Genomic DNA, 27817 nt, shown 5'->3' with positions numbered 1-27817 from the left:
ATTCTGGGGGGTTACCATTGACCAGAAACTGAACTGGACTTGCTATATAACTACTGTGAACGGCAGAGCTGGTAAGAGGCTGGAAATTCTGTGGAGAGTAACTCACCTCCTGACTCCCCAAAGCCTGTCCACCGTCTCCAAGGCACAAGTCAGGATTACGAGGGAATCCTCTCCACTTGAGTGCAGCTCCAACATCACTCAAGGAGCTCGACACAATGCAGGATAAACCAGACTGCTTGGTTGCTATCCCTTCCACATACAGTCACTCCATTCACTATCAAGTTACATTGGCAGCCATGTGTACCATCCACAAGATGCACTGCTGGGACTCCCCAAGATTCCTTAGACAGCACCTTCCATACCCATGACCACAGCCATCTAGAAGGACAAGAACAGTTGATACATGGAAACACTACCACCTGGAGGTTGCCCTCTAACCCACTCAACATCATGACTCAGAAATATATTAGCGTCCTTTCACTGTTGGTGGGTCAAAATCCTGGAATTCCCTCCTTAACAGCACTGTTAAGGGACTGCAGCGGCTCAAGAAGGAAGCTTACCACCATCATCTGAAGGGCAACTAGGGATGGGCAGTAAATGCTGACATAGCCAGCAATACCCACACCCAAATAATTATTTAAAAGAGTACAGAATGGGGTCAGATGCAGAGTAAAGCTCCCCTACATTGTCCCCATCAAACATTGCCAGGACAGGGACAACATGGGTTAGATGCAGAGAAAAGCTCGCTCTACACTGACCCCATCAAACACTCTCATGACAGATATAGCATGGGGTCAAATACAGAGAAAAGGTCCTTTTACACTGTCCCATAAAACACCCCTGGGCAGATACAGGGTTAGATCCAAAGTAAATCTCTGCTTGAAGCTCAACAGCCTCCAGGTACATGATGCATCACTGCTGACACACAACATACTTTATAGAGTTACACAGAGATTAGCTGTGACAGGAGATATTAGAATGGAGTTATTGATGTTAATATTCCACCATACAGAACTTTAAATCCTGATCGATCACTGCGTTCTGATAGGCTGAGTGTGGTGGAAAGGAAGAACTGAAGGGGTTGATTAGAGACACAAATTGGGGTGAGAAATCGGAACGCCAGGCTGAGTTACACACATGAAGCTTGAAACACCATACTGTGATGTCACCTGTGTGCAATGGGTTGAGCCAGGAACAGGCCAGGGAAGCATTATAATTGTCTTGGGACAGACTCGCACTGGCAGCACATCTCTTCTCTGCATTCAGAAATATAGGGGGGGAAAAAATGTTACAACAGAGACCACAATATCCAGGCAACAGCAGATACAATCACAGCACTAAGTTAGTAAAATATCCCTCCATTTCTCCAAACCTCCTCAGAGATGGCAAGCTTCAGCAAAGGAGGTGGTTAGAGAACAAACAAAGAACAATACAGCACAGGAACAGGCCCTTCGGCCCTCCAAGCCCGTGCCGCTCCCTGGTCCAAACTAGAGGATGGACTCAATTCTAATTTTCACTCGGATCTGCTTTCACTATCAATAGACAGAGTTAGATAGAATGTAGAGCACCAAGTCAGACATTTTGGCCCAACTGAACTATGTAATTTACTTGGATCCATACAACCCTTCTCCCATTTCCCCACCTTCAAACCTGTCAATACATCAGCAGAGGTTTTCATTGAAGGCTCTCTACTCTGTCTCATCAAACATTCCGAGGACAGATACAGCATGGGGTTAGACACAAAGAACAATACAGCACAGGAACAGGCCCTTCGGCCCTCCAAGCCTGCGCCACTCACGTGCCCACTAGACCATTCTTTTGTATTCCCAGTCTGTTCATGTGGCTATCTAGATAAGTCTTAAACGATGCCAGCGTGTCCGCCTCAATCACCTTGCTTGGCAGTGCATTCCAGGCCCCCACCACCCTCTGTGTAAAATACGTCCCCCTGACATCTGTGTTGAACCTTGCCCCCCTCACCTTGAACCCGTGACCCCTTGTGTTCGTCACCTCCGACCTGGGAAAAAGCTTCCCACTGTTCACCCTATCTATGCCCTTCATAATTTTATACACCTCTATTAGGTCACCCCTCATCCTCCGTCTTTCCAGGGAGAACAACCCCAGTTTACCCAATCTCTCCTCATAGCTAAGACCCTCCATACCAGGCAACATCCTGGTAAACCTTCTCTGTACTCTCTCCAAAGCCTCCACATCCTTCTGGTAGTGTGGCGACCAGAACTGGACGCAGTATTCCAAATGTGGCCTAACCATCGTTCTATACAGCTGCAACATCATATGCTAACTTTTATATTCTATGCCCCGTCCAATAAAGGCAAGCATGCCATATGCCTTCTTCACCACCCTCTCCCCTGTGCTGCCACCTTTTAAGGATCTGTGGACTTGTACATCCAGGTCCCTCTGTGTGTCTATACTCCTGATGGTTCTGCCATTTATTGTATAGCTCCCCCTTAGATTAGATCTACCGAAATGCATCACTTTGCATTTATCTGGATTAAATTCCATCTGCCATTTCTCCGCACAATGTTCTAGCCTATCTATATCCTGCTGTATTCCCTGACAATGTTCATCACTATCCACAACTCCAGCAATCTTCGTGTTGTCCGCAAACTTACTGATCACACCAGTTACATCTTCCTCCAAATCATTTATATATATCACAAACAGCAGAGGTCCCAGTACAGAGCCCTGCGGAACACCACTAGTCACAGACCTCCAACCGGAAAAAGACCCATCCACTGTTACCCTCTGTCTTCTATGGCTAAGCCAGTTCTCCATCTAGCTAGCTCAGAGGAAAGTTTCCTCTACACTGAGCCCATCAAACACTCCAGGGCAGGCACAGAATGGGGTTAGATTCAGAATACAAATCTGTCTACACTGTCCACATCAAACAGTCCCTGGACAGGTACAGGCTATATACAGAGTAATGCTCCCTCTACTCTGTCTCATCAAACACTCCCAGGACAGGTTCAGCACAGGGTAGGATCCAGACTAGAGCTCCCTTTACACTGTCCACATCAAACACTCCTAGGACGGGAACAGCATGGGATTAGATACATAGCAAAGTTCCCTCCGCATTGTCCCTATCAAACACTCCCAGGACAGGTACAGCATGGGGATAGATATTCAGGGGATGTTTGCTGATGATGTTCAGTATCATTTGTGACTTTTCAGATACTGAAGCAGTTAACATCCAAATGCAGCAAGACCTGAATAACATCCAGGCTTAGGCTGACAAGTGGAAAGGAGCATTCACCCCACACAAGTGCCAGGCAATGACCATCTCCAACACGGGAGGATCTAACACTCTCAGGACAGGTACAACACTGGGTTAGGTACATCATAAAGCTCCTTCTACACTGCCCCATCAAAAACTCCCAGGACAGGTACACCACAGACTATGTAAAATTGGGAAAATATTATAGTCACACATCAAATCAAACTGAAAATTTGTTACATAAACACTGCAGTGAATACTCAGCTTCTAAATTTATGGAAGAGTAACTTGTAGCAATCAAAAATACAATTTCTAAATTTGCAGGTGTCACTAGATTGTGGGTTATACTCAAGACTGAGGGTGAGGTATCTAAATGGATACAAAATTGGCTTCAGAGGGTGGTTGGAGAGGGTTGTTTTTCAAACTGGAGGCCTATGACCAGCGGTGTACCTCAGGGTTATTTGTCATTTATATTAATGATTTGGATGAGAATATAGGAGGCATGGTTAGTAAGTTTGCAGGTGACACTAAGATTGGTGGCATAGTGGACAGTGAAGAAAGTTATCTCCAATTGCAACGGGATTTTGATCAATTGGGCCAGTGGGCTGATGAATGACAGATGGAGTTTAATTTAGACAAATGCGAGGTGATGCATTTTGGCAGATTGAACCAGGGCAGGACTTACTCAGTTCATGGTAGGGTGTTGGGGAGAGTTGCAGAACAAAGAGATCTACGGGTACAGGTTCATAGCTCCTTGAAAGTGGAGTCACAGGTAAACAGAGTGGTGAAGGCATTTGGCATGCTTGGTTTCATAGAATCATAGAATCCCTACAGTGCAGAAGGAGGCCATTCGGCCCATCGAGTCTGCACCGACCACAATCCCACCCATGCCCTACCCCCACATATTTACCCACTAATCCCTCTAACCTACGCATCTCAGGACTCTAAGGGGCAATTTTTAACCTGGCCAATCAACCTAACCCGCACATCTTTGGACTGTGGGAGGAAACCGGAGCACCCGGAGGAAACCCACGCAGACACGAGGATAATGTGCAAACTCCACACAGACAGTGACCCGAGCCGGGAATCGAACCCGGGACCCTGGAGCTGTGAAGCAGCAGTGCTAACCACTGTGCCACCGTGGTCAGAACATTGAATACAGGAGTTGGGACGTCTTGTTGAAGTTGTACAAGACATTGGTAAGGCCACACTGTGTGCAATTCCGGTCACCCTATTATAGAAAGGATATTATTAAACTAGAAAGAGTGCAGAAAAGATTTACTAGGATGCTACCGGGACTTGATGGTTTGAGTTATAAGGAGAGGCTGGATAGCCTGGGACTTTTTTCTCTGGAGCGTAGGAGGCTGAGGGGTGACCTTATAGAGGTCTATAAAATAATGAGGGGCATAGACAAGGTAGATATTCAATATATTTTCCCAAAGGTAGGGGAGTCTAAGGGCATAGGTTTAAGGTGAGAGGGGAGATACAAAAGTGTCCAGAGAGGCAATTTTTTCACACAGAGGATGGTAAGTGTCTGGAACAAGCTGCCAGAGGTAGTAGTAGAGGCGGGTACAATTTTGTCTTTTAAGAAGCATTTAGATGGGTACGATGGGTATAGAGAGACATGGGCCAAATTGGGATTAGCTAAGGGGTTTTTAAAAAAAAGGGCGGCATGGACAAGTTGGGCCGAATGGCCTGTTTCCATGCTGTAAACCTCTATGACTCGATGACTGAGGGGGACATGAATAACTTGCAAAATGGGCAAGTCTTTTTGAAATTAAATAGTTGTGAAGTTGAACGTTTGGGCAAGGTGATTATCTGGAACGTGGAAGTCTATCAACATTGAAGTTGGAAAGGGTTCTCAGAGTACAAAGACACCAAGAGTAAAACTTGTGCCCCATAAAAATTGAATTGAAAAGTGGGACATTGAGCTAAACCTGTATTGGACCTTGGTTATTCCACACTTTGAGTACTGTGTCCAATTCTGGGCACCATTTTATAAAAGGGATATAAGAGACACTTGCGGAGAAGATTTACAAAAATGATCCAGAAAAACTTGGGTAAACATATCAGGAAAGGATTGATAGGCTGGCTCTCTTCTCTTGAAAATGAAAGCTGAAGAGTGACCTAAATAGAGTGAGGTAAAATTCGGAAAGATTTTGATAGAGTGGATACAGAGAGAATGCTTCCTCTTGTGGGGAAGAAAATAACCAGAGGCTGTCAATATGAGATAGTCATCCAGTGGAAAATTCTGAAGAAATGTCTTTACCCAGAGAGTGGGGAACTCATTCCCAAAGGGAATGGTTGAGGCAAATAGTGTAGATGCATTTAAGGAGAAGTTAAATAAGCATCTGAGAGAGAGGGAATCAAGGGTTATAATGGTAGATTTAATTAGGAAAGATAGGAGAAAGCTCGAGTGAAGCAGAAACACCAGGAGGGACTGTGCACGCTGAGAGGCCTGTTTCTGTGTCAGATATCCTCTGTAATCCTATGTAAGGCTGCACATCACTGAATGCCATCTGCAGCTGAGATGATACCTATCTTTTCCTGATTCCTTGCCCAGGCGCACATTTGATTTATTGTCTAGTGAAATCCTTGCACTCTCATTTTGTGTGTCAACTTGGCAGCAAAATGGTTAGAAACTTACTTACCGGTCTAAGGATCTGGTTGTGTGAAGGTTAGCAATCACTACAATAGCGCCATTTCACTGTACACATAGGCTCTGGTGCAGAGAGTCTTAGATAGTTACCTGTTTCCACTGAGGAACTGCAGTCAGCTGTGGAACATCCCTTTGTCTGCTGTAAGGCTTTGGCTCGGGATATTCCTCCTCCAACAGGTTTGCTCGCTATCAGAATGGAGTGATGGTGTTTTGCCAAAGGCAAGGGATAGTGGGAGGAGTGCGGGGGGGCGGGGGGGAGGAGAGCGGTCAAACAACAAGCAGTAATAAAAAGCAACGGTCCATGGCACAAGGCAGGATGGAGAGAAGAGAGAAAGAAAGAGAAAATTAGAACATGTTGAAAAATGTTACACACTGGTGTGAAATTAGGTTGAAGAGTTTTAGCAATGTTAAATCACAGACACCAAATCAACATTACAACCTCCCACTGACAAAGAAATACTATCTGGTTAACCAGACCTGCAACCTGTCAGCTTCATCATTCCCAACAGGAACGACATCTTGTAGACACAACCAGGCATCTCAACTCAACACTGGATTATTGCACGGGGGCAGCAGTGGGGATGGGTTACCCAGGGCTTTGGGGAGAGGAGCTGTCCAGGGCAGAGGGGAGGGGGTTATCCAGGTAAGTAGGGGGAAAGGGATGCCCAGAGAAGTAAGTGTTTGGGGGGGGGGGATTACCCAGGGCAGTGGGGGGAAGGGGATACCCAAGGCAGTGGGGAGCAGGGGAGTTCCCGAGGGTAGTGGGCAGAAGGGGAGTTACTCAGGGCAATGGGAAGGGGGTTACCCAGGGCAGTGGGAGGAGGGGGATGCCCAGGACAATGGGGGAAGGGATACCCAGGGAAGTGGGGGAAAGGGATACCCAAGGAAGTGGGAGAGGGGGATATCAATCGAAATGGGGGAGGAGGGGAGTTCCCCAGGGCAGTGGGGGGGGGGGGTTACCCAGGGCAGTGGGGGGGGGGGGGTCACCCAGGGCAGTGAGGGGGCGGGGGGTTACCCAGGGCAGTGGGGGGGGGGGGGGGTTACCCAGGGCAGTTGGGGGGGGAGGGGTTACCCAGGGCAGTGGGGCAGGGTTACCCAGGGCAGTGGGGGGAAGGCGATACCCAAGGCAGTGGGGAGCAGGGAAGTTACGGAGGGTGGTGGGCAGAGGGGAGTTACTCAGGGCAATGGGAAGGGGGTTACCCAGGGCTGTGGGAGGAGGGGGATGCCCAGGACAGTGGGGGAAGGGGATACCCAGGGAAGTGGGGAAGGGGATACCCAAGGAAGTAGGAGAGGGGGATATCGAGAGAAATGGGGGAGGACGGGAGTTACCCAGGGCAGTTGGGGGGGGGGGGATGGGTTACCCAGGGCAGTGGGGGAAAGGGATACCCAAGGAAGTGGGAGAGGGGATATCGAGAGAAATGGGGGAGGACAGAGTTACCCAGGGAGTGGGGGGGGGGGAGGGGGGTTTACCCAGGGCAGTGTGTGGGGGGGCGGGGGGGGGGGGGGGGGGTGCTACCCAGGGCAGGGGGTTATCCAGGGCACTGGGGAGGGGGTTACCCAGGGCAGGGGGTTATCCAGGGCACTGGGGAGGGGGTTACCCAGGGCAGGGGGTTATCCAGGGCACTGGGGAGGGGGTTATCCAGGGCAGGGGGTATCCAGGGCACTGGGGAGGGGGTTACCCAGGGCAGGGGGTTATCCAGGGCACTGGGGAGGGGGTTATCCAAGGCAGTTGGGAGGGGTTACCTAGGGCAGTTGGGACGGGGTTACCCAGGACAGTGGGGAGGGGGTTACACAGGACAGTGGGGAGGGGGTTACACAGGACAGTGGGGAGGGGGTACCCAGGACAGTACTGAGGGCAGTGGGTTGGATGGGTTGTTACCCAAGGCAGTGGGGGAGGGGAGATAGCCTGGACAAAGAGGGCACTGATATCCAAGGCACTGGGGAGGGGGTTACCCAGGGCAGTGGGGCAGGATTACGCAGGGCAGTGGGGGGAAGGTGATACCCAAGGCAGTGGGGAGCAGGGGAGTTACCGAGGGTAGTGGGCAGAGGGGAGTTACTCAGGGCAAAGGGAAGGGGGTTACCCCGGACAGTGGGGGGAGGGGGATGCCCAGGACAGTGGGGGGAGGGGGATGCCCAGGACAGTAGGGGGAAGTGGGGGAAAGGGATACCCAAGGAAGTGGGGGAAAGGGATACCAAGGGAAATGGGAGCGCAAGAGGGGGAGGGGGTTACCCAGGGCAATGGTGGAGGAGGATGAACCAGGGAAATGGGGGGAGGGGACTTATACTTATCCAAGGCAGTGGGGGGAGGGAGTTACCCAAGGCAGTAGGAAAGGGGAAACCCAGAGAAGTGGGGGTGGGGGATACCAGGGAAGTGGGGAGGAGGGGAGTTACGCAAGGCAGTGGGGAGGGGACTGCCCAAGGCACTGGGATCGGGTTAGCCAGGGCACTGGGGAGGGGGTTAGCCAGGGCAGTGGGGAGGGGGTTAGCCAGGGCAGTGGGGAGGGGGTTAGCCAGGGCAGTGGGGAGGGAGTTAGCCAGGGCAGTGGGGAGGGGGTTACCCAGTGCACTGGGGAGGGGGTTACCCAGGGCAGTGCGGACGGGGCGACCCAGGGCAGTGCGGACGGGGCGACCCAGGGCAGTGCGGACGGGGTTACCCAGGGCGGTGCGGAGGGGGTGACCCAGGGCGGTACGGAGGGGGTTACCCAGGGCACTGGGGAGGGGGTTAACCAGGGCACTGGGGAGGGGGTTACCCAGGGCACTGGGGAGGGGGTTACCCAGGGCACTGGGGAGGGGTTACCCAGTGCACTGGGGAGGGGGTTACCCAGGGCACTGGGGAGGGGGTTACCCAGGGCAGTGGGGAAGGGGTTACCCAGGGCGCTGGGAAGGGGTTACCCAGTGCACTGGGGAGGGGGTTATCCAGGGCACTGGGGAGGGGGTTACCCAGGGCACTGGGGATGGGATTACCCAGGGCACTGGGGAGGGGTTTACCCAGGGCACTGGGGAGGGGGTTACCCAGGGCACTGGGGAGGGGGGTTACCCAGGGCACTGGGGAGGGCGTTACCCAGGGCACTGGGGAGGGCGTTACCCAGGGCACTGGTGAGGGGGTTACCCAGGGCACTGGGGAGGGGGTTACCCAGGGCACTGGGGAGGGGGTTACCCAGGGCACTGGGGAGGGGGTTACCCAGGGCACTGGGGAGGGGGTTACCCAGGGCACTGGGGAGGGGGTTACCCAGGGCACTGGCGAGGGGGTTACCCAGGGCACTGGGGAGGTGGTTACCCAGGGCACTGGCGAGGGGGTTACCCAGGGCACTGGCGAGGGGGTTACCCAGGGCACTGGCGAGGGGGTTACCCAGGGCACTGGCGAGGGGGTTACCCAGGGCACTGGCGAGGGGGTTACCCAGGGCACTGGCGAGGGGGTTACCCAGGGCACTGGCGAGGGGGTTACCCAGGGCACTGGCGAGGGGGTTACCCAGGGCACTGGCGAGGGGGTTACCCAGGGCACTGGCGAGGGGGTTACCCAGGGCACTGGCGAGGGGGTTACCCAGGGCACTGGCGAGGGGGTTACCCAGGGCACTGGCGAGGGCGTTACCCAGGGCACTGGGGAGGGGGTTACCCAGGGCACTGGCGAGGGGGTTACCCAGGGCACTGGCGAGGGGGTTACCCAGGGCAGTGGCGAGGGGGTTACCCAGGGCACTGGCGAGGGGGTTACCCAGGGCACTGGCGAGGGGGTTACCCAGGGCACTGGCGAGGGGGTTACCCCAGGGCACTGGCGAGGGGGTTACCCAGGGCAGTGGCGAGAGGGTTACCCAGGGCAGTGAGGATGGGGTTACCCAGGGCAGTGAGGAGGGTGTTACCCAGGGCAGTGGGGAAGGGGTTACCCAGGGCAGTGGGGAGGGGGTTACCCAGGGCAGTGGGGAGGGGGTTACCCAGGGCAGTGGGGAGGGGGTTACCCAGGGCAGTGGGGAGGGGGTTACCCAGGGCAGTGGGGAGGGGGTTACCCAGGGCAGTGGGGAGGGGGTTACCCAGGGCAGTGGGGAGGGGGTGAACCAGGGCAGTGGGGAGGGGGTGAACCAGGGCAGTGGGGAGGGGTGATTCAGGGCAGTGGGGAGGGGGTGAACCGGGGCAGTCGGCAGGTGGTGAACCGGGGCAGTCGGGAGGTGGTGAACCGGGGCAGTGAGGAGGGGGTTACAAGGGCAGTGGGGAGGGGGATACCCAGGGCAGTGGGGAGGGTGTGAACCAGGGCAGTGGGGAGGGGGTTAGCCAGGGCAGTGGGGAGGGGGTAACCCAGGGCACTGGGGATGGGGTTACCCAGGGCAGTGCGGACGGGGCGACCTCGGGCGGTGCGGACGGGGTTACCCAGGGCGGTGCGGAGGGGGTTACCCAGGCGGGTGCGGAGGGGGTTTACCCAGGGGCGGTGGGGGGGGGTTACCCAGGGCAGTGCGGAGAGGGTTACCCAGGGCGGTGGGGGGTTACCCAGGGCGGTGGGGAGGGGGTTACCCAGGGCGGTGGGGAGGGGGTTACCCAGGGCGGCGACGAGGGGGTTACCCAGGGCGGCGACGAGGGGGTTACCCAGGGCGGTGCGGAGGGGGTTACCTAGGACAGTGGGGAGGGGGCCACCCAGGGCGGTGCAGAGGGGGTTACTCAGGGCGGTGGGGAGGGGGTGAACCACGACGGTGGGGAGGGGGTTACTCAGGGCGGTGGGGAGGGGGATACCCAGGGCAGTGGGGAAGGTGTGAACCAGGGCAGCGAGGTTGGCGGTTATCCAGGGCAGTGGTGCGGGGGTTGCCCAGGGCACTCCGGCGAGGATTACCCCGTGCAGCGGCGAGGGGGCCACACACGACAGTGGGGAGGGGCCACCCAGGATAGTGGGGAGGGGCCATCCAGGACAGTGGGGAGGGGCCACCCAGGACAGTGGGGAGGGGCCACCCAGGACAGGACAGTGGGGAGGGGCCATCCAGGACAGTGGGGAGGGGCCACCCGGGACAGTGGGGAGGGGCCACCCAGGACAGTGGGGAGGGGCCACCCAGGACAGTGGGGAGGTGGGGACCCAGGGCACTGGGGAGGGGGATACCCAGGGCAGTGGGGAGGGGGTTACCCAGCGCAGTGGGGAGGGGGTAACCAGGGCGGTGCGGAGGGGGTAACCCAGGGCGGTGCGGAGGGGGTTACCCAGGGCGGTGTGGAGGGGGTTACCCAGGGCGGTGCGGCCGGGGTTACCCAGGGCGGTGCTGAGGGGGTTACCCACGGCAGTGGGGAGGGGCCATCCAAGACAGTGGGGAGGGGGTTACCCAGTGCACTGGGGAGGGGGCTACCGAGGGCACTTGGGAGGGGGCTACCCAGGGCACTGGGGAGGGGGCCACCCAGGGCAGTGGGGAGGGGGCCACCCAGGGCAGTGGGGAGGGGGCCACCCAGGGCAGTGGCGAGGGGGTTACCCAGGGCAGTGAGGAGGGTGTTACCCAGGGCAGTGGGGAAGGGGGTTACCAAGGGCAGTGGGGAAGGGGGTTACCCAGGGCAGTGGGGAGGGGGATACCCAGGGCAGTGGGGAGGGTGTGAACCAGGGCAGTGGGGAGGGGGGTACCCAGGGCAGTGGGAAGGGGGTGAACCAGGGCAGTGGGAAGGGGGTTACCCAGGGCAGTGGGGAGGGGGATACCCAGGGCAGTGGGGAGGGTGTGAACCAGGGCAGTGGAGAGGAGGTTAACCAGGGCAGTGGGAAGGGGGTGAACCAGGGCAGTGGGGAGGGGGTTACCCAGGGCAGTGGGGAGGGAGTTACCCAGGGCAGTGGGGAGGGGGTTACCCAGGGCAGTGGGGAGGGTGTGAACCAGGGCAGTGGGAAGGGGGTTACCCAGGGCAGTGCGGGGGGGTTACCCAGGGCGGTGCGGTGAGGGTTACCCAGGGCACTGGGGAGGGGGTTACCCAGGGCACAGGGGAGGGGGTTACCCAGGGCACTGGGAGGGGGTAACCCAGGGCACTGGGGAGGGTGTTACCCAGGGCACGGGGGAGGGGGTTACCCAGGGCAGTGCGGATAGGGTTACCCAGGGCAGTGCGGAGGGGGTTACCCAGGGCCGTGGGGAGGGTGTCAACCAGGGCAGTGGGGAGGGTGTCAACCAGGGCAGTGGGTAGGGGGTGAACCAGGGCAGTGGGGAGGGGTTACCCAGTGCACTGGGGAGGGGGTTACCCAGGGCACTGGGTTACCCAGGGCACTGAGGAGGTGGTTACCCAGGGCACTGGGGAGGGGGTTACCCAGGGCACTGGGGAGGGGGTTATCCAGGGCACTGGGGAGGGGGTTATCCAGGGCACTGGGGAGGGGGTTACCCAGGGCACTGGGGAGGGGGTTACCCAGGGCACTGGGGAGGGGGTTATCCAGGGCACTGGGGAGGGTGTTACCCAGGGCACTGGGGAGGGGGTTACCCAGGGCACTGGGGAGGGGGTTACCCAGGGCACTGGGGAGGGGGTTACCCAGGGCACTGGGGAGGGGGTTCCCCAGGGCACTGGGGAGGGGGTTACCCAGGGCACTGGGGAGGGGGTTACCCAGGGCACTGGGGAGGGGGTTACCCAGGGCACTGGGGAGGGGGTTACCCAGGGCACTGGGGAGGGGGTTACCCAGGGCACTGGGGAGGGGGTTACCCAGGGCACTGGGGAGGGGGTTACCCAGGGCACTGGGGAGGGGGTTACCCAGGGCACTGGGGAGGGGGTTACCCAGGGCACTGGGAAGGGGGTTACCCAGGGCAGTGGGGAGGGGGTTACCCAGGGCAGTGGGGAGGGGGTTACCCAGGGCAGTGGGGAGGGGGATACCCAGGGCAGTGGGGAGGGTGTGAACCAGGGCAGTGGGGAGGGGGGTACCCAGGGCAGTGGGAAGGGGGTGAACCAGGGCAGTGGGAAGGGGGTTACCCAGGGCAGTGGGGAGGGGGATACCCAGGGCAGTGGGGAGGGTGTGAACCAGGGCAGTGGAGAGGAGGTTAACCAGGGCAGTGGGAAGGGGGTGAACCAGGGCAGTGGGGAGGGGGTTACCCAGGGCAGTGGGGAGGGAGTTACCCAGGGCAGTGGGGAGGGGGTTACCCAGGGCAGTGGGGAGGGTGTGAACCAGGGCAGTGGGAAGGGGGTTACCCAGGGCAGTGCGGGGGGGTTACCCAGGGCGGTGCGGTGAGGGTTACCCAGGGAACTGGGGAGGGGGTTACCCAGGGCACAGGGGAGGGGGTTACCCAGGGCACTGGGAGGGGGTAACCCAGGGCACTGGGGAGGGTGTTACCCAGGGCACGGGGGAGGGGGTTACCCAGGGCAGTGCGGATAGGGTTACCCAGGGCAGTGCGGAGGGGGTTACCCAGGGCCGTGGGGAGGGTGTCAACCAGGGCAGTGGGTAGGGGGTGAACCAGGGCAGTGGGGAGGGGGTTACCCAGGGCACTGGGTTACCCAGGGCACTGAGGAGGTGGTTACCCAGGGCACTGGGGAGGGGGTTACCCAGGGCACTGGGGAGGGGGTTATCCAGGGCACTGGGGAGGGGGTTATCCAGGGCACTGGGGAGGGGGTTACCCAGGGCACTGGGGAGGGGGTTATCCAGGGCACTGGGGAGGGTGTTACCCAGGGCACTGGGGAGGGGGTTACCCAGGGCACTGGGGAGGGGGTTACCCAGGGCACTGGGGAGGGGGTTACCCAGGGCACTGGGGAGGGGGTTACCCAGGGCACTGGGGAGGGGGTTACCCAGGGCACTGGGGAGGGGGTTACCCAGGGCACTGGGGAGGGGGTTACCCAGGGCACTGGGGAGGGGGTTACCCAGGGCACTGGGGAGGGGGTTATCCAGGGCACTGGGGAGGGTGTTACCCAGGGCACTGGGGAGGGGGTTACCCAGGGCACTGGGGAGGGGGTTACCCAGGGCACTGGGGAGGGGGTTACCCAGGGCACTGGGGAGGGGGTTCCCCAGGGCACTGGGGAGGGGGTTACCCAGGGCACTGGGGAGGGGGTTACCCAGGGCACTGGGGAGGGGGTTACCCAGGGCACTGGGGAGGGGGTTACCCAGGGCACTGGGGAGGGGGTTACCCAGGGCACTGGGGAGGGGGTTACCCAGGGCACTGGGGAGGGGGTTACCCAGGGCACTGGGAGGGGGTTACCCAGGGCACTGGGGAGGGGGTTACCCAGGGCACTGGGAAGGGGGTTACCCAGGGCAGTGGGGAGGGGGTTACCCAGGGCAGTGGGGAGGGGGTTACCCAGGGCAGTGGGGAGGGGGATACCCAGGGCAGTGGGGAGGGTGTGAACCAGGGCAGTGGGGAGGGGGGTACCCAGGGCAGTGGGAAGGGGGTGAACCAGGGCAGTGGGAAGGGGGGTTACCCAGGGCAGTGGGGAGGGGGATACCCAGGGCAGTGGGGAGGGTGTGAACCAGGGCAGTGGAGAGGAGGTTAACCAGGGCAGTGGGAAGGGGGTGAACCAGGGCAGTGGGGAGGGGGTTACCCAGGGCAGTGGGGAGGGAGTTACCCAGGGCAGTGGGGAGGGGGTTACCCAGGGCAGTGGGGAGGGTGTGAACCAGGGCAGTGGGAAGGGGGTTACCCAGGGCAGTGCGGGGGGGTTACCCAGGGCGGTGCGGTGAGGGTTACCCAGGGAACTGGGGAGGGGGTTACCCAGGGCACAGGGGAGGGGGTTACCCAGGGCACTGGGAGGGGGTAACCCAGGGCACTGGGGAGGGTGTTACCCAGGGCACGGGGGAGGGGGTTACCCAGGGCAGTGCGGATAGGGTTACCCAGGGCAGTGCGGAGGGGGTTACCCAGGGCCGTGGGGAGGGTGTCAACCAGGGCAGTGGGTAGGGGGTGAACCAGGGCAGTGGGGAGGGGGTTACCCAGGGCACTGGGTTACCCAGGGCACTGAGGAGGTGGTTACCCAGGGCACTGGGGAGGGGGTTACCCAGGGCACTGGGGAGGGGGTTATCCAGGGCACTGGGGAGGGGGTTATCCAGGGCACTGGGGAGGGGGTTACCCAGGGCACTGGGGAGGGGGTTATCCAGGGCACTGGGGAGGGTGTTACCCAGGGCACTGGGGAGGGGGTTACCCAGGGCACTGGGGAGGGGGTTACCCAGGGCACTGGGGAGGGGGTTACCCAGGGCACTGGGGAGGGGGTTACCCAGGGCACTGGGGAGGGGGTTACCCAGGGCACTGGGGAGGGGGTTACCCAGGGCACTGGGGAGGGGGTTACCCAGGGCACTGGGGAGGGGGTTACCCAGGGCACTGGGGAGGGGGTTACCCAGGGCACTGGGGAGGGGGTTACCCAGGGCACTGGGGAGGGGGTTACCCAGGGCACTGGGGAGGGGGTTACCCAGGGCACTGGGGAGGGGGTTACCCAGGGCACTGGGAAGGGGGTTACCCAGGGCAGTGGGGAGGGGGTTACCCAGGGCAGTGGGGAGGGGGTTACTCAGGGCAGTGGAGAGGGGGAGACCCAGGGCAGTGGGAAGGGGGATACCCAGGGCAGTGGGGAGGGGGTTACTCAGGGCAGTGGGGAGGGGGATACCAGGGCAGTGGGGAGGGGGATACCCAGGGCAGTGGGGAGGGTGTGAACCAGGGCAGTGGGAAGGGGGATACCCAGGGCAGTGGGGAGGGTGTGAACCAGGACAGTGGGAAGGGGGTGACCCAGGGCAGTGCGGAGGGGGTTACCCCGGTCAGTGCGGAGGGGGTTACCCAGGGCGGTGCGGTGAGGGTTCCCCAGGGCACTGGGGAGGGGGTTAGCCAGGGCAGTGGGGAGAGGCTTAGCCAGGGCAGTGGGGAGGGGCTTAGCCAGGGCACTGGGGAGGGGGTTACCAAGGGCAGTGCGGACGGGGCGACCTAGGGCAGTGCGGACGGGGTTACCCAGGGCGGTGCGGAGGGGGTTACCCAGGGCGGTGCGGAGGGGGTTACCCAGGGCGGTGTGGAGGGGGTTACCCAGGGCGGTGCGGAGGGGGTTACCCAGGGCGGTGGGGCGGGGGGTTACCCAGAGCAGTGCGGAGGGGTTATTCAGGGCGGTGCGGAGGGGGTGACCCAGGGCGGTGGGGAGGGGGTTACCCAGGGCACTGGCGAGGGGGTTACCCAGGGCGGTGCGGAGGGGGTTACGCAGGGCGGTGCGGAGGGGGTTACCCAGGACAGTGGGGAGGGGGCCACCCAGCGCGGTGCAGAGGGGGTTACTCAGGGCGGTGGGGAGGGGGTGAACCAGGACGGTGGGGAGGGGGTTACTCAGGGTGGTGGGGAGGGGGATACCCAGGGCAGTGGTGCGGGGATTGCCCAGGGCACTCCGGCGAGGATTACCCAGTGCAGCGGCGAGGGGGCCACCCACGACCGTGGGGAGGGGCCACCCAGGACAGTGGGGAGGGGGTTACCCAGGGCAGTGCGGAGGGGGTTACCCAGGGCACTGGGGAGTGGGTTACCCAGGGCACTGGGGAGGGGGTTACCCAGGGCACTGGGGAGGGGGTTACCCAGGGCTGTGGGGAGGGTGTTACCCAGGGCTGTGGGGAGGGGGTTACCCTGGCACTGGGGAGGGGTTAACCAGGGCACTGGGGAGGGGGTTACCCAGGGCACTGGGGAGGGGGTTACCCAGGGCACTGGGGAGGGGGTTACCCAGGGCACTGGGGAGGGGTTACCCAGTGCACTGGGGAGGGGGTTACCCAGGGCACTGGGGAGGGGGTTACCCAGGGCAGTGGGGAAGGGGTTACCCAGGGCGCTGGGGAAGGGGTTACCCAGTGCACTGGGGAGGGGGTTATCCAGGGCACTGGGGAGGGGGTTACCCAGGGCACTGGGGATGGGATTACCCAGGGCACTGGGGAGGGGTTTACCCAGGGCACTGGGGAGGGGGTTACCCAGGGCACTGGGGAGGGGGTTACCCAGGGCACTGGGGAGGGCGTTACCCAGGGCACTGGTGAGGGGGTTACCCAGGGCACTGGGGAGGGGGTTACCCAGGGCGGTGCGGAGGGGGTTACCCAGGGCGGTGCGGAGGGGGTTACCCAGGGCGGTGCGGAGGGGGTTACCCAGGGCGGTGCGGAGGGGGTTACCCTGGGCAGTGCGGAGGGGGTTACCCGGGGCACTGGGGAGGGGGTTACCCGGGGCACAGGGGAGGGGGTTACCCAGGGCAGTGGCGAGGTGGTTACGCAGGGCAGTGGTGAGGGGGTTACCCAGGGCAGTGGGGAGGGGGTTACCCAGGGCAGTGGGAAGGGGTGAACCAGGGCAGTGGGGAGGGGGCCACCCAGGGCAGTGGGGAGGGAGATACCCAGGGCAGTGGGGAGGGGGTGAACCAGGGCAGTGGGGAGGGGGTTACGCAGGGCAGTGGGAAGGGGGTTACCCAGGGCAGTGGGGAGGGTGGGAACCAGGGCAGTGGGGAGGGGGGTACCCAGGGCCGTGGGGAAGGGGTTACCCTGGGCAGTGGGGAGGGTGTGAACCAGGGCAGTGGGAAGGGGGAGAACCAGGGCAGTGGGAAGGGGGTGAACCAGGACAGTGGGAAGGGGGTTACCCAGGGCAGTGCGGGGGGGGTTACCCAGGGCGGTGCGGTGAGGGTTACCCAGGGCACTGGGGAGGGGGTTACCCAGGGGACTGGGGAGGGGGTTACCAGGGGACTGGGGAGGGGGTTACCCAGGGCACTGGGAGGAGGTTACCCAAGGCACTGGGAGGAGGTTACCCAAGGCACTGGGAGGGGGTTACCCAAGGCACTGGGAGGGGGTTACCCAGGGCAGTGTGGAGGGGTTTACCCAGGGCAGTGCGGAGGGGGTTACCCAGGGCAGTGCGGAGGGGGTTACCCAGGGCGGTGCGGAGGGGGTTACCCAGGGCGATGCGGAGGGGGTTACCCAGGGCGGTGCGGAGGGGGACACCCAGGGCGGTGCGGAGGGGGATACCCAGGGCGGTGCGGATGGGGCGACCCAGGGCGGTGCAGAGGGGGTGACCCAGGGCGGTGGGGAGGGGGTTACCCAGGGCAGTGCGGAGTGGGTTAACCAGGGCACTGGGGAGGGGGCGACCCAGGGCGGTGCAGAGGGGGTGATCCAGGGCGGTGCGGAGGGGGTTACCCAGGGCGGTGCGGACGGGGCGACCCAGGGCGGTGCAGAGGGGGTGACCCAGGGCGGTGCGGAGGGGGTGACCCAAGGCGGTGCGGACGGGGCGACCCAGGGCGGTGCAGAGGGGGTTATTCAGGGCGGTGTGGAGGGGGTTACCCAGGGCGGTGCGGAGGGGGTTACCCAGGGCAGTGTGGAGGGGGTTACCCAGGGCACTGGGGAGGGGGTTACCAAGGGCACTGTGGAGGGGGTTACCCAGGGCGGTGCGGAGGGGGTTACCCAGGGCAGAGCGGAGGGGGCTACCCAGGGCAGAGCGGAGGGGGTTACCCAGGGCAGAGCGGAGGGGGCTACCCAGGGCAGAGCGGAGGGGGTTACCCAGGGCAGAGCGGAGGGGGTTACCCAGGGCGGTGCGGAGGGGGTTACCCAGAGCGGTGCGGAGGGGGTTACCCTGGGCAGTGCGGAGGGGGTTACCCTGGGCACTGGGGAGGGGGTTACCCAGGGGACTGGGGAGGGGGTTGCCCGGGGCACTGACGTTACCCTGGGCTGTGAGTTATCCAGGGCAGTGGTGCGGGGGTTGCCCAGGGCACTCCGACGAGGATTACCAAGTGCAGCGGCGAGGGAGCCACCCACTACAGTGGGGAGTGGCCACCCAGGACAGTGGGGAGGGGCCACCCAGGACAGTTGGGAGGGGGTTACCCAGGGCACTGGGGAGGGGGTTACCCAGGGCACTGGGGAGGGGGTTACCCAGGGCAGTGGGGAGGGGGTTACCCAGGGCACTGGGGAGGGGGTTACCCAGGGCGGTGCGGAGGGGGTTACCCAGGGCGGTGCGGAGGGGGTTACCCAGGGCGGTGCGGAGGGGGTTACCCAGGGCGGTGCGGAGGGGGTTACCCAGGGCGGTGCGGAGGGGGTTACCCAGGGCGGTGCGGAGGGGGTTACCCAGGGCACTGGGGAGGGGGTTACCCAGGGCACGGGGGAGGGGGTTATCCAGGGCACTGGGGAGGGGGTTACCCAGGGTACTGGGGAGGGGGTTACCCAGGGTACTGGGGAGGGGGTTACCCAGGGCACACGGGAGGGGGTTACCCAGGGCACACGGGAGGGGGTTACCCAGGGCACTGGGGAGGGGGTTACCCAGGGCACACGGGAGGGGGTTACCCAGGGCAGTGGCGAGGTGGTTACGCAGGGCAGTGGCGAGGGGGTTACCCAGGGCAGTGGGGAGGGGGTTACCCAGGGCAGTGGGGAGGGGGTTACCCAGGGCAGTGGGGAGGGGGTTACCCAGGGCAGTGGGGAGGGGGATACCCAGGGCAATGGGGAGGGTGAGAACCAGGGCAGTGGGGAGGGGGGTACCCAGGGCCGTGGGGAAGGGGTTACCCTGGGCAGTGGGGAGGGTGTGAACCAGGGCAGTGGGAAGGGGGTGAACCAGGGCAGTGGGAAGGGGGTGAACCAGGGCAGTGGGAAGGGGGTGAACCAGGGCAGTGGGAAGGGGGTGAACCAGGGCAGTGGGGAGGGGGTGAACCAGGGCAGTGGGGAGGGGGTTACCCAGGGCAGTGGGGCGGGTGTGAACCAGGGCAGTGGGAAGGGGGTGAACCAGGGCGGTGCGGGGGGGTTACCCAGGGCGGTGCGGTGAGGGTTACCCAGGGCACTGGGGAGGGGGTTACCCAGGGGACTGGGGAGGGGGTTACCCAGGGCACTGGGAGGGGGTTACCCAAGGCACTGGGAGGGGGTGACCCAAGGCACTGGGAGGGGGTTACCCAGGGCAGTGCGGAGGGGGTTACCCAGGGCAGAGCGGAGGGGGTTACCCAGGGCAGAGCGGAGGGGGTTACCCAGGGCAGAGCGGAGGGGGTTACCCAGGGCAGAGCGGAGGGGGTTACCCAGGGCAGAGCGGAGGGGGTTACCCAGGGCAGAGCGGAGGGGGTTACCCAGGGCAGAGCGGAGGGGGTTACCCAGGGCAGAGCGGAGGGGGTTACCCAGGGCAGAGCGGAGGGGGTTACCCAGGGCAGAGCGGAGGGGGTTACCCAGGGCAGAGCGGAGGAGGTTACCCAGGGCAGAGCGGAGGGGGTTACCCAGGGCAGAGCGGAGGGGGTTACCCAGGGCAGAGCGGAGGGGGTTACCCAGGGCAGAGCGGAGGGGGTTACCCAGGGCAGAGCGGAGGGGGTTACCCAGGGCAGAGCGGAGGGAGTTACCCAGAGCAGAGCGGAGGGGGTTACCCAGGGCAGAGCGGAGGGGGTTACCCAGGGCAGAGCGGAGGGGGTTACCCAGGGCAGAGCGGAGGGGGTTACCCAGGGCAGAGCGGAGGGGGTTACCCAGGGCAGAGCGGAGGGGGTTACCCAGGGCAGAGCGGAGGGGGTTACCCAGGGCGGTGCGGAGGGGGTTACCCAGGGCAGAGCGGAGGGGGTTACCCAGGGCAGAGCGGAGGGGGTTTCCCAGGGCAGAGCAGAGGGGGTTACCCAGGACAGTGGGGAGGGGGTTTCCCAGGGCAGAGCGGAGGGGGTTACGCAGGACAGTGGGGAGGGGCCACCCAGGACAGTGGGGAGGGGCCACCCAGGACAGTGGGGAGGTGGGTACCCAGGGCACTGGGGAGGGGGATACCCATGGCGGTGCGGAGGGGGTTACCCAGGGCGGTGCGGAGGAGGTTACCCAGGGCGGTGCGGAGGGGGTTACCCAGGGCGGTGCGGAGGAGGTTACCCAGGGCGGTGCGGAGGAGGTTATCCAGGGCGGTGCGGAGGGGGTTACCCAGGGCGGTGCGGAGGGGGTTACCCAGGGCGGTGCGGAGGGCGTTACCCAGGGCGGTGCGGAGGAGGTTACCCAGGGCGGTGCGGGGGGGGTTACCCAGGGCACTGCGGAGAGGGTTACCCAGGGCGGTGCGGAGGAGGTTACCCAGGGCGGTGCGGAGGAGGTTACCCAGGGCGGTGCGGAGGGCGTTACCCAGGGCGGTGCGGAGGAGGTTACCCAGGGCCGTGCGGAGGGGGTTACCCAGGGCGGTGCGGAGGGCGTTACCCAGGGCGGTGTGGAGGGGGTTACCCAGGGCAGTGTGGAGGGGGTTACCCAGGGCACTGGGGAGGGGGTTACCCAGGGCACTGTGGAGGGGGTTACCCAGGGCGGTGCGGAGGGGGTTACCCAGGGCAAGGCGGAGGGGGTTCCCCAGGGCAGAGCGGAGGGGGTTACCCAGGGCAGAGCGGAGGGGGTTACCCAGGGCGGTGCGGAGGGGGTTACCCAGGGCGGTGCGGAGGGGGTTACCCTGGGCAGTGCGGAGGGGGTTACCCTGGGCACTGGGGAGGGGGTTACCCAGGGCACTGGGGAGGGGGTTGCCCAGGGCACTGGGGAGGGGGGTTACCCTGGGCTGTGAGTTATCCAGGGCAGTGGTGCGGGGGTTGCCCAGGGCACTCCGGCGAGGATTACCAAGTGCAGCGGCGAGGGAGCCACCCACTACAGTGGGGAGTGGCCACCCAGGACAGTTGGGAGGGGGTTACCCAGGGCACTGGGGAGGGGGTTACCCAGGGCACTGGGGAGGGGGTTAGCCAGGGCAGTGGGGAGGGGGTTACCCAGGGCACTGGGGAGGGGGTTACCCAGCGCGGTGCGGAGGGGGTTACCCAGGGCGGTGCGGAGAGGGTTACCCAGGGCGGTGAGGTTGGGGGTTATCCAGGGCAGTGGTGCAGGGGTTGCCCAGGGCACTCCGGCGAGGATTACCCAGTGCAGCGGCGAGGGGGCCACCCAGGACAGCGGGGAGGGGCCACCCAGGACAGTGGGGAGGGGCCACACAGGACAGTGGGGAGGGGCCACCCAGGACAGTGGGGAGGGGCCACCCAGGACAGTGGGGAGGTGGGTACCCAGGGCACTGGGGAGGGGGTTACCCAGCGCGGTGCGGAGGGGGTTACCCAGGGCGGTGCGGAGGGGGTGACCCAGGGCGGTGCGGAGGGGGTTACCCAGGGCGGTGCGGAGGGGGTTACCCAGGGCGGTGCGGAGGGGGTTACCCAGGGCAGTGCGGAGGGGGTTACCCAGGGCAGTGCGGAGGGGGTTACCGAGGGTACTGGGGAGGGGGTTACCCAGGGCACTGGGGAGGGGGTTCCCCAGGGCACTGGGGAGGGGCTTACCCAGGGCACTGGGGAGGGGGTTACCCAGGGCACTGGGGAGGGGGTTACCCAGGGCAGTGGCGAGGTGGTTACGCAGGGCAGTGGCGAGGGGGTTACCCAGGGCAGTGGGGAGGGGGTTACCCAGGGCAGTGGGGAGGGGGATACCCAGGGCAGTGGGGAGTGTGAGAACCAGGGCAGTGGGAAGGGGGTTACCCAGGGCAGTGGGGAGGGGGATACCCAGGGCAGTGGGGAGTGTGAGAACCAGGGCAGTGGGGAGGGGGGTACCCAGGGCCGTGGGGAAGGGGTTACCCTGGGCAGTAGGGAGGGTGTGAACCAGGGCAGTGGGAAGGGGGTGAACCAGGGCAGTGGGGAGGGGGTGAACCAGGGCAGTGGGGAGGGGGTTACCCAGGGCAGTGGGGAGGGGGTTACCCAGGGCAGTGGGGAGGGGGTTACCCAGGGCAGTGGGAAGGGTGTGAACCAGGGCAGTGGGAAGGGGGTGAACCAGGACAGTGGGAAGGGGGTTGCCCAGGGCGGTGCGGGGGGGTTACCCAGGGCGGTGCGGTGAGGGTTACCCAGGGCGGTGCGGAGGAGGTTACCCAGGGCGGTGCGGAGGGGGTTACCCAGGGCGGTGCGGAGGGGGTTACCCAGGGCGGTGCGGAGGGCGTTACCCAGGGCGGTGCGGAGAGGGTTACCCAGGGCGGTGCGGAGGGGGTTACCCAGGGCGGTGCGGAGGGCGATACCCAGGGCGGTGCGGAGGAGGTTACCCAGAGCGGTGCGGAGGGGGTTACCCAGGGCACTGCGGAGAGGGTTACCCAGGGCGGTGCGGAGGAGGTTCCCCAGGGCGGTGCGGAGGGCGTTACCCAGGGCACTGCGGAGAGGGTTACCCAGGGCGGTGCAGAGGGGGTTACCCAGGGCGGTGCGGAGGAGGTTACCCAGGGCGGTGCGGAGGGCGTTACCCAGGGCACTGCGGAGAGGGTTACCCAGGGCGGTGCAGAGGGGGTTACCCAGGGCGGTGCGGAGGGGGTTACCCAGGGCGGTGCGGAGGGGGTTACCCAGGGCGGTGCGGAGGGGGTTACCCAGGGCAGTGAGGTTGGGGGTTACCCTGGGCAGTGGTGCGGGAGTTGCCCAGGGCAGTCCGGCGGGGATTACCGAGGGCAGTGGGGAGGGGGCCACCCAAGGCAGTGGGGAGGGGGCCACCCACGGCAGTGGGAAGGGGGCCACCCAGGGCAGTGGGGAGGGGCCACCGAAGACAGTGGGGAGGGGGTTACCCAGGGCAGTGGGGAGGGGGTTACCCAGGGCAGTGGCGAGGGTGTGAACCAGGGCAGTGGGAATGGGGTGAACCAGGGCAGTGGGGAGGGGGTGACCCAGGGCAGTGCGGAGGGGGTTACCCAGAGCGGTGCGGAGGGGGTTACGCAGGGCGGTGCGGAGGGGGTTACCCAGGGCGGTGCGGAGGGGGTTACCCAGGGCGGTGCGGAGAGGGTGACCCAGAGCGGTGCGGAGGGGGTTACGCAGGGCGGTGCGGAGGGGGTTACCCAGGGCGGTGCGGAGGGGAATACGCAGGCCGGTGCGGAGAGGGTTACCCAGGGCGGTGCGGAGGGGGTTACCCAGGGCGGTGCGCAGGGGGTTACCCAGGGCGGTGCGGAGGGGGTTACCCAGGGCAGTGCGGAGGGGGTTACCCAGGGCGGTGCGGAGGGGGTTACCCAGGGCGGTGCGGAGGGGGTTACCCAGGGCGGTGCGGAGGGGGTTACCCAGGGCGGTGCGGAGGGGGTTACCCGGGGCAGTGAGGTTGGGGGTTACCCTGGGCAGTGGTGCGGGAGTTGCCCAGGGCAGTCCGGCGGGGATTACCGAGGGCAGTGGGGAGGGGGCCACCCAAGGCAGTGGGGAGGGGGCCACCCACGGCAGTGGGGAGGGGGCCACCCAGGGCAGTGGGGAGGGGGCCACCCAGGGCAGTGGGGAGGGGGCCACCCAGGGCAGTGGGGAGGGGGCCACCCAGGGCAGTGGGGAGGGGGCCACCCAGGGCAGTGGGGAGGGGGCCACCCAGGGCAGTGGGGAGGGGGCCACCCAGGGCAGTTGGGAGGGGGCCACCCAGGGCAGTGGGGAGGGGGCCACCCAGGGCAGTGGGGAGGGGGCCACCCAGGGCAGTGGGGAGGGGGCCACCCAGGGCAGTGGGGAGGGGGCCACCCAGGGCAGTGGGGAGGGGGCCACCCAGGGCAGTGGGGAGGGGGCCACCCAGGGCAGTGGGGAGGGGGCCACCCAGGGCAGTGGGGAGGGGGCCACCCAGGGCAGTGGGGAGGGGGCCACCCAGGGCAGTGGGGAGGGGGCCACCCAGGGCAGTGGGGAGGGGGCCAACCAGGGCACTGGGGAGAGAGGAACCCAGGGCTGAGGGGAGGGGCCACCGAAGACAGTGGGGAGGGGGTTACCCAGGGCAGTGGGGAGGGGGTTACCCAGGGCAGTGGGGAGGGTGTGAACCAGGGCAGTGGGGAGGGTGTGAACCAGGGCAGTGGGAATGGGGTGAACCAGGGCAGTGGGGAGGGGGTGACCCAGGGCAGTGGGGAGGGGGTTACCCAGGGCAGTGCGGAGGGGGTTACCCAGGGCGGTGCGGAGGGGGTTACCCAGGGCGGTGCGGAGGGGGTTACCCAGGGCGGTGCGGAGGGGGTTACCCAGGGCGGTGCGGAGGGGGTTACCCAGGGCGGTGCGGAGGGGGTTACCCAGGGCGGTGCGGAGGGGGTTACCCAGGGCGGTGCGGAGGGGGTTACCCAGGGCGGTGCGGAGGGGGTTACCCAGGGCGGTGCGGAGGGGGTTACCCAGGGCACTGGGGAGGGTGTTACCCAGGGCACTGGGGTGGGAGTTACCCAGGGCGGTGCGGAGGGCGTTACCCAGGGCACTGGGGAGGGGGTTACCCAGGGCACTGGGGAGGGTGTTACCCAGGGATGTGGGGAGGGGGTTACCCAGGGCACTGGGGAGGGGGTTACCCAGGGCACTGGGGAGGGGGTTACCCAGGGCACTAGGGAGGGGGTTACCCAGGGCATTTGGGAGGGGTTACCCAGTGCACGGGGGAGGGGGTTACCCAGGGCACTGGGGAGGGGGTTACCCAGGGCAGTGGGGTGGGGGTTACCCAGGGCAGAGCGGAGGGGGTTACCCAGGGCAGTGGGAAGGGGGTTACCCAGGGCAGTGGGAAGGGTGTGAACCAGGGCAGTGGGAAGGGGGTGAACTAGGATAGTGGGAAGGGGGTTACCCAGGGCAGTGCGGGGGGGTTACCCAGGGCGGTGCGGTGAGGGTTACCCAGGGGACTGGGGAGGGGGTTACCCAAGGCACTGGGAGGGGTTACCCAAGGCACTGGGAGGGGGTTACCCAGGGCAGTGCGGAGGGGGTTACCCAGGGCAGTGCGGAGGGGGTTACCCAGGGCAGTGCGGAGGGGGTTACCCAGGGCGGTGCGGAGGGGGTTACCCAGGGCGGTGCGGAGGGGGTTACCCAGGGCGGTGCGGAGGGGGTTACCCAGGGCGGTGCGGAGGGGGTTACCCAGGGCGGTGCGGAGGGGGTTACCCAGGGCGGTGCGGAGGGGGTTACCCAGGGCGGTGCGGAGGGGGTTACCCAGGGCGGTGCGGAGGGGGTTACCCAGGGCGGTGCGGAGGGGGTTACCCAGGGCGGTGCGGAGGGGGTTACCCAGGGCAGTGCGGAGGGGGTTACCCAGGGTACTGAGGAGGGGGTTACCCAGGGGACTGGGGAGGGGGTTACCCAGGGCACTGGGGAGGGGGTTACCCAGGGCACTGGGGAGGGGGTTACCCAGGGCACTGGGGAGGGGGTTACCCAGGGCACACGGGAGGGGGTTACCCAGGGCAGTGGCGAGGTGGTTCCGCAGGGCAGTGGCGAGGGGGTTACCCAGGGCAGTGGGGAGGGGGTTACCCAGGGCAGTGGGGAGGGGGATACCCAGGGCAGTGGGGAGTGTGAGAAACAGGGCAGTAGGGAGGGGGGTACCCAGGGCCGTGGGGAAGGGGTTCCCCTGGGCAGTGGGGAGGGTGTGAACCAGGGCAGTGGGAAGGGGGTGAACCAGGGCAGTGGGAAGGGGGTGAACCAGGGCAGTGGGGAGGGGGTGAACCAGGGCAGTGGGGAGGGGGTGAACCAGGGCAGTGGGGAGGGGGTTACCCAGGGCAGTGGGGAGGGGGTTACCCAGGGCAGTGGGAAGGGTGTGAACCAGGGCAGTGGGAAGGGGGTGAACCAGGACAGTGGGAAGGGGGTTGCCCAGGGCGGTGCGGGGGGGTTACCCAGGGCGGTGCGGTGAGGGTTACCCAGGGCACTGGGGAGGGGGTTACCCAGGGGACTGGGGAGTGGGTTACCCAGGGGACTGGGGAGGGGGTTACACAGGGCACTGGGAGGGGGTTACCCAAGGCACCGGGAGGGGGTTACCCAAGGCACTGGGAGGGGGTTACCCAGGGCAGTGCGGAGGGGGTTACCCAGGGCAGAGCGGAGGGGGTTACCCAGGGCAGAGCGGAGGGGGTTACCCAGGGCAGAGCGGAGGGGGTTACCGAGGGCAGAGCGGAGGGGGTTACCCAGGGCAGAGCGGAGGGGGTAACCCAGGGCAGAGCGGAGGGGGTTACCCAGGGCAGAGCGGAGGGGGTTACCCAGGGCAGAGCGGAGGGGGTTACCCAGGGCAGAGCGGAGGGGGTTACCCAGGGCAGAGCGGAGGGGGTTACCCAGGGCAGAGCGGAGGGGATTACCCAGGGCAGAGCGGAGGGGGTTACCCAGGGCAGAGCGGAGGGGGTTACCCAGGGCAGAGCGGAGGGGGTTACCCAGGGCAGAGCGGAGGGGGTTACCCAGGGCAGAGCGGAGGGGGTTACCCAGGGCAGAGCGGAGGGGGTTACCCAGGGCAGAGCGGAGGGGGTTACCCAGGGCAGAGCGGAGGGGGTTACCCAGGGCAGAGCGGAGGGGGTTACTCAGGGCAGAGCGGAGGGGGTTACCCAGGGCGGTGCGGAGGGGGTTACCCAGGGCAGAGCGGAGGGGGTTACCCAGGGCAGAGCGGAGGGGGTTACCCAGGGCAGAGCGGAGGGGGTTACCCAGGGCAGAGCGGAGGAGGTTACCCAGGACAGTGGGGAGGGGGTTTCCCAGGGCAGAGCGGAGGGGGTTACCCAGGACAGTGGGGAGGGGCCACCCAGGACAGTGGGGAGGGGCCACCCAGGGCACTGGGGAGGGGGATACCCAGGGCACTGGGGATGGGGATACCCAGGGCGGTGCGGAGGGGGTTACCCAGGGCGGTGCGGAGGAGGTTACCCAGGGCGGTGCGGAGGAGGTTACCCAGGGCGGTGCGGAGGGCGATACCCAGGGCGGTGCGGAGGAGGTTACCCAGGGCGGTGCGGAGGGGGTTACCCAGGGCGGTGCGGAGGGGGTTACCCAGGGCGGTGCGGAGGGGGTTACCCAGGGCGGTGCGGAGGGCGTTACCCAGGGCGGTGCGGAGGGGGTTACCCAGGGCACTGCGGAGAGGGTTACCCAGGGCGGTGCGGAGGAGGTTACCCAGGGCACTGGGGAGGGGGTTACCCAGGGCACTGGGGAGGCGGTTACCCAGGGCACTGGGGAGGGGTTACCCAGGGCACTGGGGAGGGGGTTACCCAGGGCACTGGGGAGGGGGTTACCCAGGGCAGTGGGAAGGGGGTGAACCAGGACAGTGGGAAGGGGGTGACCCAGGGCAGTGCGGGGGGGTTACCCAGGGCGGTGCGGAGGGGGTTACCCAGGGCAGAGCGGAGGGGGTTACCGAGGGCAGAGCGGAGGGGGTTACCCAGGGCAGAGCGGAGGGGGTAACCCAGGGCAGAGCGGAGGGGGTTACCCAGGGCAGAGCGGAGGGGGTTTCCCAGGGCAGAGCGGAGGGGGTGACCCAGGGCAGAGCGGAGGGG

General features: G+C 64.4%; 1 protein-coding gene across 8 annotated transcripts in view; it reads right to left on the bottom strand.

The window, feature by feature from the left end:
• The window catches only part of LOC144498728 (protein-methionine sulfoxide oxidase mical3a-like), a 702250-nt gene that overhangs the window by 313126 nt on the left and 361307 nt on the right, over positions 1 to 27817 (bottom strand). For 5 of the 8 annotated variants that reach the window (XM_078220303.1, XM_078220304.1, XM_078220306.1 and 2 more), the window contains one exon: positions 5982 to 6077. In XM_078220303.1, coding sequence (XP_078076429.1) covers positions 5982 to 6077 — 96 coding nt within the window. Of the gene's footprint in view, positions 1 to 1169; positions 1257 to 5981; positions 6078 to 27817 lie in introns of all 8 variants that reach the window. The other 3 variants (XM_078220302.1, XM_078220301.1, XM_078220305.1) reach the window with 1 other exon arrangement.

The sequence above is a fragment of the Mustelus asterias genome, chromosome 9, assembly GCF_964213995.1.
Source record: "Mustelus asterias chromosome 9, sMusAst1.hap1.1, whole genome shotgun sequence".
Classification (NCBI taxonomy): Eukaryota; Metazoa; Chordata; class Chondrichthyes; order Carcharhiniformes; family Triakidae; genus Mustelus; species Mustelus asterias.
The sequence above is the reverse complement of the archived record's forward strand: the minus strand, read 5'-3'. Positions and strand labels throughout refer to the sequence as shown.